At 34.2% G+C, this 22,316-nt stretch overlaps 1 protein-coding gene and 1 non-coding gene across 3 annotated transcripts in view; both read right to left on the bottom strand.

The window, feature by feature from the left end:
* Positions 1-2,561: 2,561 nt before the first annotated feature.
* The window catches only part of PHIP (PHIP subunit of CUL4-Ring ligase complex), a 132,842-nt gene continuing 113,087 nt past the window's right edge, over positions 2,562-22,316 (bottom strand). For both annotated transcript variants that reach the window (XM_008006417.3, XM_038002179.2), the window contains exons 33-40: positions 19,493-19,562; positions 19,130-19,180; positions 18,717-18,866; positions 11,147-11,299; positions 10,227-10,390; positions 9,516-9,775; positions 8,819-9,016; positions 2,562-4,870 (exon numbers count right to left, since the gene is read on the bottom strand). In XM_008006417.3, coding sequence (XP_008004608.1) covers positions 4,233-4,870; positions 8,819-9,016; positions 9,516-9,775; positions 10,227-10,390; positions 11,147-11,299; positions 18,717-18,866; positions 19,130-19,180; positions 19,493-19,562 — 1,684 coding nt within the window. In that variant the 3' untranslated portion in view covers positions 2,562-4,232. The remainder of the gene's footprint in view (positions 4,871-8,818; positions 9,017-9,515; positions 9,776-10,226; positions 10,391-11,146; positions 11,300-18,716; positions 18,867-19,129; positions 19,181-19,492; positions 19,563-22,316) is intronic.
* Positions 22,242-22,314, bottom strand: TRNAF-GAA (transfer RNA phenylalanine (anticodon GAA)). The gene has a single exon. It is a non-coding gene; the product is annotated as a tRNA-Phe (tRNA).

Raw genomic sequence — 22,316 nt, 5'->3', positions numbered from 1 at the left:
GTAACCAGCGTGTGTGCATCTGCCTTATATGCATGTAGTATATTCCATCTTGAACCTACTTTTCTTGGCTCCTTGAATTGTAGAAACTCAGCTGTGCACTAAGTATTTGGTCTGTGCCATAAGGTTAATTTCCTGATAATTTTTATCTGCATTAAAAAAGTGTTTCAACACAGAGCTATCAAAACTAAAAATAGTATCTATTTATAGCTCATATTTTCTACTCACTGTTTTACTGCAGTGTGTACAAGGTTTATCTCTGGAGCGCCAAAAGTGGTACTTACAGTCTTCTGACTCAATTTGACCTCTTCTTGGGTACTATACATAGTTCCTGATGACTTTTTATTTGGAGCGCTTTGCTCAGTATAATTAACAAAAATAGTTTCTTAGTAAATGTAGTATTAATTTTAGTTCAGATCACTTGGAAATCAGGGAACTAAGGGAAACTGCAAGGGTAGAAGCAAAGAAAAGTGTATTTTTCAAATTTTAATGGGAAAATAAATTCTTGCCTAAGTGTAACAAAACCACTGCTCAACCTGTTATGTTAGAAATACTTTTTAGGTTTATAGGAGTAATCAGATTTAAAACTACTTCCCCTATGACTTTTAAAATCATGTAACTCCTGCATATAAGCAGAACACTTACAGCCCTTTAATCACTCAAGTATCTTGGTCCTTTCAACCTATTCAAAAATAAATTTCAGGTCACAAAAACATTCAGAATAAATCTGTTTTCATTAAGTAGAAAACTGAAAAAGCCACTTCCAGCTGACATTTGATAGAGATATACAGTAGGTATATATGTATAAAATGGAATGTCAGAATTGAAGTAAACATTGTTAACTGGAGAAATTATATTACAAATCATATTTGAAAACATGTAAATGCTGCTAACATATAAGATAAAAATGATATTTGAATACATTTCTTAAAATGTCTGATTCATCTACTGCACTGCAGATGAGGGACAGTTCTAGATGTTAACATACATGCTGCACAAAGGTATTTTCTCTGATTACTGTATCTTATGTAATTCATTTCCAGGTGATAACTAAATTTAGTCAATCCCAAGTCTCAGATGTTACCTAATCCAGCTCACAAATATTCCACATTTACTTACACTGAAGGAGGAAGATAGTTTTATAATAATGCCAGCAGTCTTTAAATTTGTAGTGAAGCTGTGCAATAAAAACAATTGAAATAAGGCCAAAAAAAATCTTCAGTTTATAATACATGCAGAAAATAGTCCAATGCCACTATAGCAGGTCACAAAGGATAAAATTTTAGAAAGTTATGTATGTATTGCCTATAGCCCAGGGCTGTGAGTCTCTGATTAGACTGAATATTTAAACTAATGCTCCACTTAAACTTTTCATCTGGGACTTGAGAATGTTGGAGTTGAGGGAGGCAATATTAGGGTTTGGTACTTAGAAATACCTAAATTGGTTTATACTTTCCATGCATGTTAAGTTATATTTCTGAATTTTCAGTAAATTTGAGATGTTTTTATTGCTTACCTAAGACAACTGCCAACATTTCTTTCTGGCCTATCAACAGTACATACATAGTGTTACCGCCTCAAAGAGGATTATTTTCCCAAGTGGTAAAGAAAACAAAAATATGGTGATGACTTAAATTTCTTAATTCAACTTCTGCAATGTATAGAAGCTAAATTATAAAAATATAAAATCTAAATATATTGGTATTACTAATACATGTTTAAGTGTTTCGGTTACAAAGAATCTGATCCAAGTTACTGTGCTTTACTAAGAAACCAGTGTCTAATAATGTCCAAATAAGGTCATAAATATACAGTGTCTTTAGAACAGGAATAATACATTTATGTGTTATAGGAAAGATGGTAAATACTCATTTCTTTGCTCAAGAGTTGGAATTAACACATACACTGTACTAGAGGTATATTCCACTCTAAGACTGTGTACGCTCTTCCTTCTTCTGTACACAACTTAAAACTGTACATTATTTTTTTACAAAAATTGATTTTATAGCCTATTCTTTTTTTCTTAACACAATGCAGATAACATCAGGAAATTACATATCTCAAATAGATTGCCTTCAAAAGCAACTAATGACTTGAATTTCAAACATACACTATTATTTTCCAGAATGGCGTAAGTGAAAGACTCATTTTTCTAGACAATCAAGCCATCCATTTCTGCATTATGAAGAGTTTAACTACTGAATTTTAATTTTATAGTTAAATATATTTGTTAGAAAAAAATAAATATACAAAAAACCTGAAAAATTTGAAATTATTTTTCAACTGCAAAATCTCAGCAATGCAGTCAAAATCTGGAAAATGGTTTACTTAATTTCACAGGAAAATTTCTGTACAAATTTAGTTACAAATGATCTTAAAAGCCCAAATGTATCACTTTTTCATTCTTCAAGACAGTTAAATGACAGCTAATATTCATCCTTATCAGATATAATTATGTCATGTGTTTTGCCAAGGTTCAATTGCAGACTTTATTTTTCTACATCAGGGTCATGCTGATACATATTTTCCCCATCTTCACTTTTTAAAAATGTAGTATCTGAAAATTTTGGTTACATTTTTGTACCATACCAGTCCTCAGAAAATACTACATTCTTTAAATTTTTAAAAAAATGGACAGTAATTTTTAAACAATAGAAATGGTAAGTATGTTGGTTTTTAAGGTATAAAATAACTAACTGTACCATAAACAAATAAATAACTGCTCTCCTTTTCCATAGCAGTACATATAGCAATACATTCTCCTAAGTCATATAGTTATCATTTACAATAGACAACTTAATTTTACTAATGATGCAAAAAATAATAGAATACAAGGCACAATCATTAAATGGAGTTTTTCTTTAGGGTGTATATTGACATACCAGCATGATAAGGATACCGTAAAAAGTGCAGAAAAAACACAATGTGCAATGAGACCACTGTATAAAACATGATTGCATAAAAAGTGATTTGGCCTATTTTAACCTTTAATAATTGAAAATAACCAATTTCCCCCTTAAAATTAAACTATAAAGTATGACATTTTAAAATTATTTTTATTCTACTGCTATCTAAAAAATCCTGAAAAAAGAATTTATACCTGGGTAATAGTATATAAGTATGTGTTTGTATATATATTTAATTATACCCATTTATCAATATATACACATACACACACAGACACGTTTCTTTGTAAGTCATTTTAGGCTATTAGATATGTCTAAAGTTTAGAAATGACATTAATCCAGATCAACAAGTAAACATCAAATCCCATACCTTTTTTCCTGTATTTTCCTTGAATCCTTTAACCACTTAAACATTTCCTCTAGAATATCTCTGTCAAAGGACCCACCAGTGCATTATTTTCTATTAGTACCAAAAAAAAGATATATCTCAGCATAACTCTTTAATAACTTGCTCTTTAGAATATATAGCCTTTCCAATATTGAAAAGTGTATGCTGTCCTGACAGTCAAAAACAGACTTTCCACTGCACTGATTCTCAGTCTTTGGCACAATAAACAGAGATTGAGTGATATAAGAATCAAGGTCTGAAAAATTAGACAGTCAAATGTTTTCCAATGTGGATATGTTTCCCTTCATCAGTATATTTTCTCTTAAGTTTGGCAGAAATGGAATAAAGCAAAAGCCTCCTCTAGATACTTTGTAGATGAACATTCTATAATTAAAATTAAACTTTTTAGGGTATCAAATGGTGGAAATTTTGTATTTATCTTTTAGAGGAAACATTTCTTAATTCACTGCTACTCTGTATAACATCTGTCTTTTAGGGGCATGACTTGTATCAATAGAAATGTACCTTGCTTGGTCAAAAATAATTCATTTTAACATGAAATGCTCTATCACTAGGAATATTATGCTCCTAAAGAGTGTAGCAGAACTGTCTTTTCTATAAATAAATCAGGAATTCATTATAGATCAATTTCTTTTGTTTCAGTGAATGAAATGAATGTGAAAATGCATAACCTATCTAAGGGCAATAAATAGCAAACATTTAAAATATATATGTATATATTTATATATATATATTCATTTAAAGATGTGAAGTGTCTTGTAAGTTTGGTTTTTTTTTTTGTTTTTTGTTTTTTTTTTTTTTTGCAAATCAAATCATATTCCCTACTCCACCATAGCAGCAAGGAAGCAGAAGCCTTAGTTCTACTTATTCCTTAACTGTACCTGCTTTATAGATTTTGAAGTAAAATATTTTGGTACAAGTTACCAACCAATTAAATTAGCTTTTGCTTTTTCAGTCAACTTTCGGACTCGTCCTCTACTAGAAGTTCCAAAAGTTAAAGAGGTGTCTTCAAACAACAGCTGCCTTTGCTCCTCTTCAGAGTCATCCTCATTATAGAAAGCTGTCCTTCGACCTTGATTTCTAGTTCTCATGTGGGGTTCAGAGCCTTTGAGTTCTTCAAACTCTTCTTCCTCATCTATAGGATCATCTATCTTTTTTCGGTTACTTCTCCTTAACACTTTGACACTTGCAGGGACTAGGAGATCTGAATCTAGTTTTTGTGTCTTCATCTTCCTTTTGGGTTTTCTACCTCCACGACTCTTTTTCTGTAACAAATCTTCCTTTACATTATTAGTTTCAGAAAGAAAATTGCATGTTGAAGAAGGAAGTACTTCATCTCTGATGGGATGCACATTATTTTGCTCTAAATTTTCTGGCTTTGCATACTGTAGCTTTTTGGGCTTTCTACCCCTTTTCTTGTGTGTAATTTCACCACTATTGGTGTTAACTTCTACTTTAGGTTTCCTTCCAGGTCCCCTCTTCACAAGTTTTGATGGCTGTCCTCCATGGCCATTTACTTGAATGGTTCCTGGTACAAGAGCGTTGTTCTTACAATCTCCTAAAAGGGAACAACAGGACACCTTAATACATGGAGTTTCTTTTTTGGTTTGACCCTCAAACTTGTCAATAAGTCCCCATTGGTATACTTATATGTAATGACATAATCTAAATTATTTTATTATAATGAGAAAAAAGAACCTAGAGAACGTTAATAGTTCAATGATCTTATTTATTTTCTAATTAAAAGAGACAGATTCTTAATGATCTCATGAGGGAGATAAAGTTCATAGAAAATAAGTAACTCATCTAAGTTAACATTGTGATTGATTATAAAGCTAGGATGACCAAAGTTTTCTTATTCCTAACTTAGAAATAAGTTACTCTTGCTCAAAAACTTTGCTCTCAGAACTGTTTAAAGAGGATTTAAAAACAACTAAATGGCAGTTTTTCTTCACAGGCTTTGAAAAGTCCTCGCCTTGTGTAATAAATGGCAAATGACTATAATCCTAGGAAATACTGATTATATCAATCAAAATCACTATGTGTGCCACCATAATCATGATTAAGATCCCACTGTAACAAACTCCATGACAAAAGGCCATTATGCTTCATAAAACAGGAGAGAAAATGCTGGCAATCAAATTCTAAACCTGAAGGATCTGGAGATGATGAATCACCTTTCTGTTGCAGAAAAAAATGCTACAACTTAGATAAAGGAAAAATATGCCACAGGAACTATCAGTAACGAACTCTCTTTCCCTCCAAATTTCTGACATGTTTTTATTTGATAAAGTAGGTGATTTGCAATGCTCTATTTTTGAGGAAATTCATAGATGGAAACTGCTTTTAAAGAGAATACATCTTCATAAAAGCATTTTTGGTCACAGGTTGGAACTGTACTTTGTAAATAAGAAAATCATGGTTGGTTGGGTGCAGCGGCTCACAATTACAATGCCAGCACTCTGGGAGGCCACAGCAGGCGGATCACCTGAGGTCAGGAGTTCGAGACCAGCCTGGCCAACATGGCGAAACCTCGTCTCTACTAAAAGTACAAAAATTAGCTGGGTGTGGTGGTGGGTACCTGTAATCCCAGCTACTCAGGGGGTTGAGGCAGGAGAATCATTTGAACCTGGGAGGCGGAGGCTGCAGTGAGCTGAGATCGCGCTACTGCACTCCAGCCTGGGCGACAAGACAGCCTGGGCGACAAGAGCGAGACTCCGTCTCAAACAAAACAAAACAAAACAACATGGTTAAGAGACTCACCAAAGGTCAGAGTCAAGTACAGACAGAAAATGCAAAGCTTTTAATTCCTGATCCCCATAGTGAAATGACTCTCTTTAGATTAGTGGTTGGGAAAAAATGTGGGTGTGGACATAAAGTAGTTAAGTATTTCCTAGGGAGCAACTGACATGTAAACTGCCTAGGGATTCTGTCAATCCCTCTTGTTTTACATTATGACTACATGGGTTCTAAATATCCAGCACATGCACCTACTACAGAAGATAGGCTTTAAGAACTACATGAATCCCTTGAAATGGTCCAAAATTTTGTATGAATATGTTTATGTACATTTTTCTTAGACAGGGACTATAGGACTTATCAACTTTATAAAGCAATATATAATGTAAAAAGATGAAAAATGAATGCAGCTTTCTTAAAAAGGAATTCAGAAGTTTTTTTAAAAAGTTTAAAAACCACTGATCTTGAACTGTGTTGTCCTGGGCACATGAAAAGTTACGCAGTTTAGGAACTAAATTTTTAATTAAATTTCAATTTAAATACTAAAGCAGTATATATTTTAAAATACTGATTAAATACTGAAATAACATTTTGGATGCAATGGAATAAAATATTATTAAAATTAACTTTACCTATTTTTACTAAACATAGTGACTGCAAAATTTAAAATTACATATATGGCTTATATTATATTCCACTAGACAACACTGCTTGATTCTAGACAGTTAATTTAGGTGTCATTATTTATAATAAATCACTGTTAATGTTAACTAATGATAATGATATTTCTATACAGTACCAGTACTCGAGTATTTCTAATACTCAAACATTATAAATCAAATGGACTATGAGACCAGACCTCCGCTATCATAATGCTAGAACCGATTCATCATATATATTTGATTTCTCTAAGATTCAAGAATAAAAAGCAGCAAGGAAGGCCAATATACTATTCAAACTCTAAATTCAGTTCAGAAAGGGGGCAGATATTAAAAATGTGAAACATTCATGTGCAAAGTATTTTGGTTATTTATTCAAACAATTATCTTCTATATAATGGGCATTAAAAATGAGTAAACACATTAACCTCAGATTCTTCTGGAGATACAGACATGTGAACATGAATAACCTGATCAGTATTATAAGTACCACCAAAGGTAATGAACAGGGTTTTCTGGGACATAAAGATGGAAGTGCTTGGCTGGGTGTGGCGGCTCACATCTGAAATCACAATACTTTGGGAGGCTGAGTGGGGTGGATCACTAGAGGCCAGAAGTTTCAGACCAGCCTGGTCAACATGGAGAAATCCTGTCTTTATCAAAAATACAAAATTAGCCGGGTGTTATGGCATACACCTATAATTCCAGCTACATGGGAGGCTGAGGCAGAAGAACTGATTGAACCTGAAAGGCGGAGGTTGCAGTGAATGGAAATCTGGCCATTGCATTCCAGTCTGAGTGACAGAACAAGATCCTGTCTTTGGACAAAAAAAAGAAAAAGATGGAAGTGCTTGATTCTATCTAAAGAAGCCAGGAGAAGGCTTCCTAAAGACGATATTTTAAGTGAGACGTGAAAGGCAACAGACCATTAAACTAGGAGGGAAAAAAGACATCCCCCCCAAAGAAGAAAAGAACAAAGACTCAGGAACTTCTAAGTGTTTAGGATGACTGGGATACAAAAGAGAGAAAGAAGGCAAAAGAACCTGGAATGTTAGGCAAGAGCCAAGTAACAGAGAGTCTTGTGTAACAGGCAAAAAATTAAAAATGTTTCCATACATGATTTGAGGGCAAGGAAGGGTTTTCTCTGCATGTATGTACACACATCCACATGTGCTAGAGAGAAATGAAAAGATCACTTTGGCTGCAATATGGGAGATGGACTGGTTAAGAAAGAGTTTGAGAACTGAGGCAGGAAGACTAGTTAGGAAACTAGGAAAATAGTCCAGGCAAGAAATTATGTAAGCCTTGAAATAATGTCACGGCGGTGAGAATGGAGAGGAGAGAATAGATTTAAGAGATGTTATGGAAGGAGAAACAACAAAAACAAAAAGCTGTTGAAGAGATTCAGTTGCTGAAGAGAAGGCTAGGATGACTCCCTGATTTTAAGTTTACATGGGTAGATCCCAATGCCATTAACCAAAATAAGATTTCAGTAGAGAAATTAAATTTTGACAGAGGTTTTTAAAGACAACAATGAAGAAGAAATGTCTTAAGAAACACTTTGAAAGTCATGATGCAAAATGCTTATTATTAGGCTGTCTGCTGCCAAGAAGCCTTATTATTTTAACATGTCACATGGCATATTTTAGTATTTACTTTCTTCATCTTTCAAACACGAAGACTTTACAATAAAAACCCGAAGCTGAAAGAACTTGAAGTGTAACGTGTCACTCTACAGTTGTAGACAACCCCAATGAATTATTATTTAATAAAAGTCTGTCTAGAAAAATAAGTAGTTTTGTGATCCAATATTTACTTAAAACATTTTTCTACCAAAGTGAAGAATGCTACATTGGATTAACTATATCCTATTTAATTTAAACTTTGAAGATAAATTTCTTTTTTTCTTTTGAGACAGGGTCTCATTCTGTTTACCAGGATGGAGTGTAGTGGCACAATAATAGCTCATTGCAGTAAATTTATCAACTAATACAGATGTGTGACTTTTAAGTGGGCAACCTGAAAGTGGATATAAATGCTGATTCCAACAAAAGCATCATTTATAATAAGGATCTACTGTATCTTGAAAGATAGAAATAATACCTTACCTTGCTCAATGACAGCTGATGACTTTGAAAGAGTGGACGCCTTTGGGAGTATAGACGACTTCATTTTACGTTTGACTGGCTTTTCCTTTTCCATGGTTTCTTTTGCAGAATTATTCCTAGTGCCATGACTAAAATTGGATTGACCAGGACTGGAAAGAGTATTCAAAGCTTTGGAATGTTTCACGGAATTCTCTAGTACTAAAACAAATAAACAAAAAGTTACAAATTAAGAGTTACTGAACCTAAAGATAAGAAAAAAGGTTAACCTGAATTATTTGAATTAGCTAAGACAACAAAACCTGAAGGATGCTTAAAGCTTTCTTAGGAAATCTACTTTCTAATAGGAAAAAGGCATATCCAGCTAGAAACTCTTAATATAGTTTCAGCCCTTTTAGAAGCTGTCCCATCATTTCAAAATTACGAAGGCAAGTCTTGGCAAATTGCTAGCTAGTGTGGGTGCTATGATTTAAATTCAGTAGTTTAGATCAGAGTTGTCATTTCTAAGCATTAGTCTATAATGACGTAAATCTCAATTTAATTCTTATTAAAAACTTTTTTTAATAGGAAATTAACAAAGAAGGCAAAAACAACAGTGTCTGCTAGAAATTACTAAAACTCAATATACTGCATTTGGCAAAGTAAAAACTTAAATTAAGAAAATCATCAGACACATTACAATTTAGAAAGTCAGTCTTACTTGTTTTCCCTGGTATTGCAGATGCATTTGCTTTTGTAATAAAAGTCTTTGCAGCTGAAGAAGTAGATGGTTGCTCAGTGATAAGTGGATCTACAACCACTCGGTTGCTTCTGGTTCGAACCACAGAACTAGATTCTGTTTTACCGTTTATCTGAGCAGCATTGTGTCTTGGTGGTATTGATCGTGTAGGTGCAGAGAATGCAGAGGTAGAGATTTCTGACTTTAGCTGGGGTTTTAAGATCCTTTTTTTCCTTTCAGGGCTGTAAATAAAATAGTATTGTCAGTCACTCTTATAGTTCTATATGAATGAATAAAACAGTTTATAATATTGTTGGATTCAATATTTGTACTATTATGAAATATGTTAAAATATGAGATTTGTAGTGGATTTCATATGATTGTGAGCCTCTGAAAGTGAATATTTAGTGAAGGATCGCTGTAAATGCTAAAGTTATATGACGGAAAGCATGATGCCATCACTATCCTAAAAATGCTGTTTAACTGTATAGATTTAGCAGTTTGAATTTAAGCACTTACACTAGTATAGCTTTAGTTAAAAGATTAAAAATCCTCCACATCATAGGAACTTGCATGTCAAATATATCATTCTGTAATATAGGGAATAGTAAAGGAAGTATTAAAAAACACCAAGTTCTATCATTTAGATGAAAGTTATAGATCAGTTAGTGGTATTTAAAAGAAATTAAATACCTTGACGCAGCACTACTGGAAACAGAGCTGCTTCTGTTTCTTTTCTTCCTCCTTTTGGTTATGGTATTTCTTTTATGAAAACGAAGAGCAGATTTATAATCTGATAAAACTGAACTAATGTGTTCTTCAAAGAAAGCAGACAGGCGCAAACTCATGCTGTAAATCTGTGAGGGAAAAAAAAAAGTGTTCAAACATTCCTCGGAGGAAAATACCGTTGTTCAGTAAATATTGTAATGTAAATATTTTTCCAGTAAAAACTATTTAGAATTTAAATACTGTTTTTGACATCCTTTTTCCTAATCTTTTGATGAAAAGGTAAACTGAAGCATTTTAACAATTATTTTTGTGTTTAGAACAGAAATCTTTCAAGTTTTGAGATTCTTAAAGAAAAGTCTGACTCTAAATTCAAATGGCTCATACAGACAAAACTCCTTATTGTCAACTCTATTACACTGAAACTATCCCAAAGGTTTGAACCTGTTTTCTACCTAGGACTAGCATCTCTTCTTTCTCATTTCACTGCTACATAGCACTCCTTTGTGATGTTATGTCTGGTCAAAGAGTTTTAAATTATATTTATATTTTTACTTATTTGTAAAAATCATTCACAAAAATGCTCCATAAGGCAGATAATAGCTAGAAAAGTCAAGGCCGGATGGCTCTGGTGCATACCAGGACAATTTGCACCTATCTATTCAATCACAGTACTTCAAGAAAAGTCACCATTACCAGACATCAAAGATAACATAAATGTTATTTCATACAAGGAGCTGAGTAGAAAGGTATAAATTCTTTTTCCAATGGGACAATATTCAGAATATAACAAAGTTAACTTGGACCTAAATTTTAAGTAAAGCAACATTTAGCCATTTAACATACTCCTCTAACTCAATCTAGTCATAAACAAAATTTAATTATACCCTTGATCTTTTGCTTGGTGTATATGCTTTGGAATTACTGAAAATAAGTCTGACATCTTTACATAACTCCATTGGTGACTCATAATTCCCAGCCTCTAAAGTTTCTCTAACGGTAGCAAAATCCATTGGAGTGTCAATGATGTCTCTGTAGTCCTAGGAGAGGGAAAATAAGTGGTGTTACCATTATTATTACACAAAGCATCACTTCTCAGCACAGGGATTTGCACAGGATTTTTATGACGACTATAAGTCCTAGAACTCTTAATAATCACTCCTGTTCCCCTTATCAAGAGTTCCTTTTTTCTAATAATTCTAATTTATTTCATACTCTCCCCCTTATATTGCAATCAACAAAAATTTTCTTATTCAAGAACACAGAAGTTATTAATTTTTCACTGGAGACTTGGGAGATGGAGTGGTACTGGAAAGGGGAAAGTAAAAAAGTAAGGAATAAGCCCAGCTCTACAACCAAAAGTTTGAAAGAAACTCTCAAAACTTTATACTACTTATAAATTCTAAAGGTCTGACGCATTGAAATACAACTGTAACTTTAAGGAAATAAAAACGATGGAAGTATGCCAGCATCCCATTTATGCAGACACCTAAGTTCTAGTAATCTCAACTTCAGTACTACAATTGGGAGTTTTGCTTTGCAGTAATAAAGAATTAACGAATGTGAATAGTTGTCACAAAGTCTATGCATGTCCCTGAGGTGTCTACCTAGTCAATTGAGTATAAAATTAGGTAACAGATTGGAACCAATAAAAACACACAAGTGAAAGAGCAACAGAAAATCATCATAATATGGTATATAATTCTAAAATTATCAGAATATATATATATATATATTTTTTTTAAGCAGGGACAAAGAGTATTGTACGCCCCCTTTTTTGGGAGAGACAGTCTTGCTGTTGCCCAGGTTAGAGTGCAGTTGATGCCATCACAGCTCACTGCATCCTAGGACTCCCAGACTCAAGCAATCTTCCCACCTCAGCCTCTCAAGTGGCAGGGACTACAGGCAGGCGCTACCACGCCCAGCTAATTTGTATAATTTTTGTAGAGACGGGGTCTCGCCATGTTGCTGAGACTGGTCTCAAACTCCCTGGCTTAAATAATCTGCCTGCCTTGGCCTCCCAAAGTGCTGGGATTACAGGCATTAGCCACCACATCTGGCCTGCAGTTTTTCAATAGTCCCTCAGTATGCGATTATATTTTTTGAAGTGTAACAACTTGACTTTGCACCATCAAGTTTAAATTATGATCAAATATGTCTGACCCTAAAGAAGGTGCCATATAAGGCAGGATTACTGCCTTTACAAATTTTTATTTCTTCCTTTCCAATAGGTATGCCTTTTATTTCCTTTTCTTGCCTTATTGCATTGGCTAGAATTTCCAGTACTATGTTGAATAGCAGTGGTGAGAGTGAACATTTTTCAATCATTCCTAATTCTTAGGGGGAAAGCACTCAGTCTGTCACCAGTAAACATGATGTTAGCTGTAGGTTTTTTATAGATGTACTTTATCAAGTTGTGGAAGTTTTCCTTTATTCCCAGTTTTCTTAGGGGTTTTATAATGAATTAACATCTTGTTTCTTCAGATTCTGCATTTGTCTATTTGCCACCTATTCACAGGGCCAAGGATGATCTGGTACCTGTGGGGCCTTACAGACCTGAGGAAAGACTGCCCCTTCCTGGGGCAGTCAATTCTTAGTGACGGGCTCCACTGAGAACGTGTCTTTCATATACATACCAATGAATCCCAAGTATAAAGCCACAATCAGCTCCTTTTCTCACTCTCACACACTAAGCCAGTATTTCCATTTTAAATCATCCCAGGGCTGGGACCAGACAACTAGATACGTGTGCCTCAGAGCCCACTGGAATTATTCAAACTAGCCAATAATAAGCTGTTAACTGTGACCTGCCTTGCATTTCCTGCAGAAACCCCAATAAATGATTTCTAAGCTTTTCCCTAGTTTTGGTCTCTCCTACCCAACCAAAACCTACCACTTCCCCTGTGGCCCTGTGTGGCATGTGGTAACCCCCTACTTTTCTGGGACTCTTTTTCACTTTTTTTTTTTTTTAAATGAGATAGGGTCTCACTCTATTGCCAGGCTAGAGTACAGTGGTGTGACCTTGGCTCACTGCAATGTCCATCTCCCAGGCTCAAGCAATCCTCATGAGTAGCTCGGAGTACAGGTACACACCATAGAAGCTGGCTAATTTTTGTATTTTCTGTAAAGACAGGGTTTTGCCATATTGCTCAGGCTAGTCTCAAACTCTTGAGCTCAAGTGATCCACCTACCTTGGCCTCCCAAAGTGCTGGGATTACAGGTGTAAGCCACCATGCCCGGCCTGGGAATCTTCAGTATAATAAACTTTTTCCTTCCAAGCCTTGTTTTCATTTCCTCCTGTGACCACACTGACTTTACCATAACCAAAATGCACATTCATAGAACAAATGGGTGTGAAATTTTGTCAAATGCTCTTTCTATATTACTTGATATAATCATGAGATTTTTCTTCACTAGCCTATTAATATGATGGATTACATTGACTGGTTTTTGAATAATCAACCATCCTTGTATCACTGGAATAAACAGCACTTGGTCAAGGTATAAAATCGCTTTTTAATATATTCCTGAATTCTATTTGCTGTTATTTGGTTAGTTTTTTTTCTTCTTTTCTACTGTTATTGTCTGGTTTTGAGATCAGGGGAACACTGGCCTTCATAGAATGAGTTGGGAATTTGAGTTTTTCTATCTTCTGGAAGAGACTGTGTAGAATTTGTGTTAATGCTTTAAATATTTGGTTGAATTCTCCAGTGAAGCCATCCGGGACTAGACATTTCTTTTTTGAAAACTTATAATCACAAATTAAATTTCCCTAATAGGGTTACTGAGTTACCTGCTTCATATTGGGTGAGTTGTGGTAGTTTATACTTTGAGTATCGGTCTATTTCATATAAGTTACCAAATTTATGTATGTATAATTCTTTGTAGTATTATTTATTTTTACTTTATCATCCTTCCGGTATTGGCAGGGTCTATAGTGATATGCTCTATATCATCCCTGATATTAACAATCTGTCTTCTCTCTTTATAGCTTTGTAAATCTTAACAGAGGCTTGTCAATCTTGTTGATGTTCTCAAATAACCAGCTTCCAATTTTATAGATTTTCTCTATTGTTTTTCTTTTTTGAGTTTCACTGATTTCAGCTCTTTATTATTTCCTTTTGTTGGCTTACTTTTGGTTGATTTTACTCTTCTTTCTCTAGGTTCTTGAGGAGTGATCTTCGATTACTGATTTGAAACTTCTTTTCTGCTGTACTCTTTAGTACACTTTAGTATTAGAAATTTTCCTGCATTGCTTTAACTGCGTCCTACAAATTTTGATACACTGAATTTATTTTGAGTTCAATACATTTTTTTAATCCCCATGAGATTTGTTTAATCCATAGATTATTTAGAGGTGGGCTCTTTAGTTAACAAGTTCTTAGAGATTTTACATTATTGGCGTTACAAACTTTGTAGATTTGGGCAAAATATAAAAATTATTTTTTAAAATGTTTTGCAATATTTTGGGTAATGTAAAATTTATGTAGAATACTTAATTTTTCTTGGCTCACATCTTGGCCTTCCACCATGCAGTATAGTACATGATAACTGCTCAATACAATTCTATTGAATACATGAAAGCTGTAGATTAAGCCCATTTATTTCCATCAAAAATTTAATTTTTAACATCTTGCTTTGAATATTTGATTACACTCAAAATGTGAACTAATATTTTCATATAAAAGGTGAAATATGAAGTGCGTGATCTGCCTTAAATATTCCACTAAAGTAAGGATGATACAATTAATTCTGAATTATAAAAAGTAGATTGGTATCCAAAGTTTTCTTTTTCTCTTCTGTGACAGTAATTAACAAAACAGACCTCCATCATGGAGTACCGCAAGAGGCAAGAGATTACATTTTTCTTATTTCTACTACTTTTTGTCGGCTAACAACGTTTAGCTGGTGGGACAGGTTCTAAATATTTGCTAAATATTGTTCTCATTATTTTGAATATGTAAAAGATGACTGCATTCTTATATATTTCCCTCTTAAGTTTAAAAAGTGAACTTTCTTTATACAAAAATTCATTTGCCTACTGTCAGAATATCACATATAACTGGTGCGCTGGATATAAAGGACATGGGTTCCCATTGTGGCTTTGTCTATAAATAGCCACAAATAAATAGCAAGAAACAGCTTTGTCTATAAATCTTAGCAAGGTGAGTCTCAGTTCAACATCAGTAAAGTGAGTGGCTTGGAGGAATCTCAGGTCTCCTCCATTTTTTCTGTCTGTTTTAATATTTTCTTTTTGACTTTCAATTGTTGAGTTTTTTTCACTCTTATTCTAGGTAAAGATTTTTTTCTTGTATATCCCGATCAGGAATCATAGTTTGTCAAATGTTTACCAATTCCAGAAAATTCCTGGCCATGGGGCATGGTGGCTCACGCCTGTAATCCCAGCCCTTTGGGAGGCTAAGGCAGGCAGATCACGAGGTCAAGAGATCGAGACCATCCTGGCCAACATGGTGAAACCCCATCTCTACTAAAAAAACAAAAATTAGCTGGGCGTGGTAGCATGCGCCTGTAATCCCAGCTACTCGGGAGGCTGAGCCAGGAGAATTGCTTGAACCCACGAGGCAGAGTTTGTAGTGATCCGAGATTGAGCCACTGCACTGCAGCCTCGTCACAGAGTGAGACTCTGTCTCAAAAAAAAAAAAAAAAAAAAGTTCTTGGCCATTAGCTCCTCAAATATTTCTCCTCTCCCATTCTGTCTATTCTCTTCCACTGAAATTTTTGTTAGACATACTTTGGACCTTCTCTTTCTATCTACCATTACCTCTTACCCTCTCCTTCACACTCAATCTCTTTACCATTCTGTGTGGGATTCTATAGAATTTGCTTAGATCTTTACATTTACTATCTCTTTAATCTGTTTTTAAAACTGTCCGGTAAGTTTAATTTCAGTAATTATACATTTCCTTTCCAGGATTCTATTTAATTAGTTTTAATATGTCTTCCCTCTTTTCCTCTCAAATAACATGCTTTCCCCCCATGTTTCTTATTCTTTCATTTATTCCTTTAACCAAAATTATCTATCAAAGTTTAATTCACAGCATTTCTTTTTTCTTGGTGGTACATATAACAACAATAATCTTACAATGAATGTCATCTCTCTTTTTTTTAATGAAGTATAGTAATTCAGAATAATCTATTACTCAAATTTTCAGGGAGAGGTTACTAATATTTCCATTGGTTGTTTCTGTCATCTTATTATGGTAGATCAGTCCCTTATATAGGTGTGTGTGTTTTTTTTTTTTTTTTTAAATCATTAGTTCATTCAGTTAAGGATTAACTTTTTTTCCATAATGGATTTCTACACAAGGGTAGTGCAAATTTGAATTCTAAGTCCATGTATAGTGTACGTTTAGGAAAATTTCTCCTCTCTGACATTAGAACCACTGGGGAAAACATTCTTTGTTGTGAAAGGAATTATTCAATTCTTATTTTCATTCAGGGTGCAGTTCTTCAATACTTCTGGTTTAGGGTTGGGTTTCAGCTCCAAATTCCTTTTTCACCACTGCCCAAGGACTCAATTATCTCTCTATAGTGTTAATACCTGTGCCTCTAGAATAAAAACATTGTCTTATTTCTATCCCTTCTTTTCTGTATAAAGCCCAGAATACAAATGCCTAAAACAATGAATAAACAGCAATTTATTTTTCAAAAGAATACATAGCTAAGCTTGCAAGAACCAAAGTGAAATTCGTAAGTTGTGAAAACAGAGAGAAATGAAAGCCAGAACATTCATGCATCAGCTCAGTCCTAGGTTTTCCCAAAGGTGAGGTTCTAATTAGCTCAATTTATCACGTCACTGGAATTAAAGATTTCTCTTCCACGTTTAACATTCTCTGTTTCTGGTATTTTAAATGACACGAAAAAAGTCATTTTCTGATATTTATCTGTTGATGAAGTTTCTCTATTTTCATCATTGTAAGTTAGAACAAAAATAAGCCTGGCTAATTTTTGTATTTTTAGTAGAGACAGGATTTTACCATGTTGGTCAGGCTGGTCTTGAACTCCTGACCTCGGGTGATCTGCCCGCGTCACCCTCCCAAAGTGCTGGGATTACAGGTGTAAGCCACTGCGCCCAGCCCTTGAACTATATAACATTTAATTACTTTTTAAAGGGATAAGATAATGATGTCCAATGATACCACATCTAGGTCATGATGTCTTATAAAACATTTTTTATTTTCATTTCAAATCATGAATGCTATCTGAACAGCATAACTTTTTTCTTTTTTGAGACAAGAGTCTCGCTCTGTCACCCAAGCTGGAGTGCAATGGCGCCATCTCGGCTCACTGCAACCGCCCCCTCCCACGTTCAAGCGATTGTCCTGCCTCAGCCTACTGAATAGTTCGGATTACAGGTGCCCACCACCACGCCCGGGTAATTTTTGCATTTTTAGTAGAGACGGGATTTCACCATGTTGGTCAGGCTGGTCTCAAACTCCTGGCCTCAAGTTATCCACCCGCCTTGGTCACCCAAAGTGCAGGGATTACAGGTGTGAGATACTGCACCTGGCCCCTGAACTATATAGCATTTAATTACTTTTTAAAGGGATGAGAAATCACTCTACACTAAATTTAGATTGCTATGATTGCATGCCAAAATAAATACTTGGATCATGTTTACTTAGCTCTTTTTACCATGTATTCCATAAAGATTATACATTGGCATACCTAAATATATACAATATCACCTTACATTTGTACACAGTGCTTCACATTTAAAAACTATTTTTTTGTTTGTTTTTGTTTTTGAGACCGAGTCTCTCGCTCTGTCGCCCAGGCAGCGGGATCTCAGCTCACTGCAAGCTCCACCTCCCAGGTTCACGCCATTCTCTTGCCTCAGCCTCCCGAGTAGCTGGGACTACAGGCGCCCGCCACCACACTTGGCTAATTTTTTTTTTTTTGTATTTTTAGTAGAGATGGGGTTTCACCATGTTAGCCAGCATGGTCTCGATCTCCTGACTTTGTGATCTGCCTGCCTCAGCCTCCCAAAGTGCTAGGATTACAGGCGTGAGCCACCGCGCCCGGTCTAAAAATTATTTTTATATATTCTCTTTACATCTCCATAATCCTGTAAGGACGTAGGCATTATTTTTCTTTTTTCCCTAGATAACTGCCGCAATAAATTCATAGAATCAGTGTAGGGAAGACAAAAAGAAAAAAAAATTCAGATGAGAAAACTAAGGGACTAGCTCAAAGCTGCACAACTGGTAGGAACAGAATAACCCATTTCTTACAGTGTCTTGGTTCAGGGCTCCTTCCATTTTACCACACTATTCAAAATTTAGATTCTCTATGTAGTAAAATGGATAATGAGAACATGTATAAAATAATAAAGAAATGAACAATAATCATAAAAAGTAACTAAAATAGCCAACTGTCATATAAAAGATATGTAGCAAACTGACAGGTAAAGAAAATATTTTCAAAAACACTTACTGGATATTCAAGGAGATCTACTGGCTGACGGAAAGGCTCTGAATCTTCACATTGAAATATGAGATTTAACAATTCTTCACACTGTTTCTTCCATGCTTGAATATCGTAAGACTGGGCTCTATTACGTAATCTTCGTCTAGGCTGATGGTCCTGCGATAAGTGTTCAAATATATTAATAAAAGAGCACTTATACAATAAAATTTGTACTTTTAATGCAGTCTTAGATAATTGGGTAATACACAAGAATTCAAACAAAAGAAAATACGAAGTTCTAAAAAACATACATTTTGTAACTGAAACTAATTTGAACATACTTAATGTCTTCTAAAATGCTAAGAGTAAAAAAAGAAAGAAAGCTCTTAATACATTTTAATTCATATAAAGTACTCTTGCTAAAACTAAAACTATATTACCTTCCTTTTTCGAGTAGAAGTTCCTGGCACATCTGCATCTTTCTCTTCTTCCTTTGAGGCAAGAATTTATCAGATTCATAAAACATTTTAAATGTCATTATACTTTATAGTTGATTAATTAGCAATTATTTCCTTTACACACTGGAACACTGTAATGTATACGCTGGGGCACTTTACTGACTCATTAAAAAGTTTCCCATTAAAAATTTTTTTGTAACTCTAAGAATAATATTCTACTGCCAGTTTTTGTTTTAAACTACACTAGACAAGAAATAATCTTCACAACAGCTTTTACCTACAATATGTAAATTTATTTTTATACAGAGAATATCAATATAGTAATCATAATGAAATATTACATACCTCAGAATCAGACAACACTTTCTTCTTCATTGAATTATAAAGTGGAATTATGTTATAACAAGTCTGATCCCTATATAACAAGGAAATGTTAAAATGTAAGACTACAGCCATGATAATTTTTTTCCTTAAAAATTTGTTCCTAAAACCATATTTTAAGATAAAAGTAGAAGCTGAAGGCTTGCTTTCTTCTCCATTGGCTTACTCCAATAATATATGCACACACATTTAACCCTGACCCCTCCACTCTATGTAGAGTTTTCAGTGTGGCCTGACTATATCATTACACCAAACCCAAGTCTCATCTCCCAGTCTTTGTTTAGGTATCTGCTGTGCTTCTTCCATTCCTCAGTCTTCAAACAGCTAATATATTTCTTGTCTTCCAACTTTCTTTCTTTTATTCTTAAATGTATTTCCTAAAACTTTGTTCTTACGCATCTTCTCTTGACACTGTACCTTTTGCTTTGATAACTTTACATACTGGTGGTTTATCTGTGTAAATGAATTCCAAAATTCCTGCAATCTGTCCTAACCCTTCTCCTGAGCATTCTACCATAACCTAAAATTCCACGTATGTTTAAACTTAATAGTGGCTCCCCAGATATCCTTGTTCCTTTCTCTATTTTTTCTTAAACAACATACCATTCTTACAGTAATGGGAATCTTGGTTTTTCATTATTCTTTCCCTTTCCTCCTCCTTATAAATCCAATTAGTGGTCAGTGCTGTGAACTCTATCCCCAAGTATGTCTGGGCATCTGTCCCTTTCTCACTTCCATAAATTAAGCCCTCATCAACTCTTAGTTGGTCAAATATAGCAGTCAATCTGCTATTTATGCTTCTTGTCTCTTCTCTATCAATTAAATTAGACACTGCAGTCAAATTAACATTTTTAAGGCATAGTGTAAAACATGTTATTCTCATGTCAAAATACTTTCAACATCCCCTTGCTCTCAGAGCTCATATTTTAAAAGTCTAAAACCTTAGATTGGCATTCAAGGCCACCCATGATGTGGCCCCAACTCAAATTTATAGCACTGTATCTCTACTATGACTTCTACTCATTACTGTCTACCTCACCCATTTTATATTACCCTTAATTAAACCTCCCTACCTCATGCTGCTCCTTATCCCTGGAATGGCTTTCTTTTCATCTAACGTTTCCTTAATCTATCAATATCTACCTTGAATACAACGTCTTCTTAACATACTTCTCCTCCCCTGTATCTGAATCCCCATCATCACAACTAAAAGTGATCCTACACTCATCTAAACTTCTATACAATTCTCTTATTACTTGTCACAGTTTTCCTTATATTATAGTTTCTTACAGATTTATCTATCCTATGAAACTGTATTAAGAGGATAAAAATACTACCTCCAAGCATCCATTATATTACTTTGTATGTATCAATTGCTTGAAATTTTGCCAAATAACTCAATTAAAAAGTATAATTAAAATTTCAAGGAATACTTAATATCTTGAAAACTATCTGCTAAAAAAAGTATTTCTAAACAAACTATACACATCCAAAAAAATGCCACGGATTTATTTTTAGGAATATACAATACAAATGCTTTAAGTGTTTCATGAATCTGATTTCAAAGACATTTCAAAGTAGCTGTTTGAAAGATACATTTCATAGACTATTTCAAATGTATTAACAATTTTCATCTAAATTATTTCACTGAAATATGAATATGGTATCTCATGTAGTTCTACTGATTCTCTTTGAAAAAACAGATATACCTACACATAGTTATAACACAAAAAATTACAGACATAAGAGTCTTCAGAGGATAATGCTTACTTACTAATTTCAATAAGGAAAACAAAAGCATAGCAATAATGGCCTCCAAACCATTGGAAAGCAATAGATATCTTAGAGAATAAGGTAGAGAAAGGGCACAAAATTGACCTTACTAATTATGTTTGGTGTTTTCTTATACTGAAATGACCTGCATTTCTCAGTTAAAAAACATTAATCAAAAAGGAACTCAAAGATTATGTCCATTAACAAGAATGAAGCAGGGACGTTTATTTAAAAAAAAAAAAAACCTGAATAATCCTGAAGTTTTCATTATGTAAAAATGAAAGCTGATAACAGCTAAGTAAGCTTTTAAAATGCTGTTACTACTTCTCAACCAGGAAAAAAAAAAATTCAAAATAACAACATGGAATCACAGCAGTCTTTGTACAAAGTATAGAATTCATTTCTCTGCCTTCAACTTAGGAGGCTCAGTTCATTGTATGACTGCATAAAATCCTTAAGATAAGGAAGGGAAAGTACTTCTGCCTTAGTAAATAGTGGTTATCACTCTTGTTATGGGATCAATGAGGAACTAATCTTGACTTTGAACTAGAATCATGAAAGTTAAATTTAGTCTCCTGCTGGACTACTTAAATACTTGTTAATATACTTGACAGGGCCAATATACTGCTAGGATGAAAAATTCTCAAATCAGATGGCAGACACTCATTTACTGTGAAACCTTATACATGTTAACCACTATAGGCCATACTTTCCTCAATTCAAAATTCCAGATAATAAATCTCTTCCACCTGTAAGATTGTTACTTGGGTTAGAAAAGTTAAAGTAGGTAAAACATTACATGTTAAATAAATCTTTACTGTTATTATTGTCTAACAGTTAGATTGAGAAAAGAATCTTTTAAAAAAAATTTTAACCTTAAAACACAATGGTAATGCAGCTTTTATGATTTCATTCTTATTACTACCCAATGACCTGTTTCTTCCAAAACCCAGGATCAAACCAGGGACCTTTAGATCTTCAGTCTAACGCTCTCCCAACTGAGCTATTTTGGCTA

This window comes from Chlorocebus sabaeus, chromosome 13 (assembly GCF_047675955.1).
Source record: "Chlorocebus sabaeus isolate Y175 chromosome 13, mChlSab1.0.hap1, whole genome shotgun sequence".
Classification (NCBI taxonomy): Eukaryota; Metazoa; Chordata; class Mammalia; order Primates; family Cercopithecidae; genus Chlorocebus; species Chlorocebus sabaeus.
The sequence above is the reverse complement of the archived record's forward strand: the minus strand, read 5'-3'. Positions and strand labels throughout refer to the sequence as shown.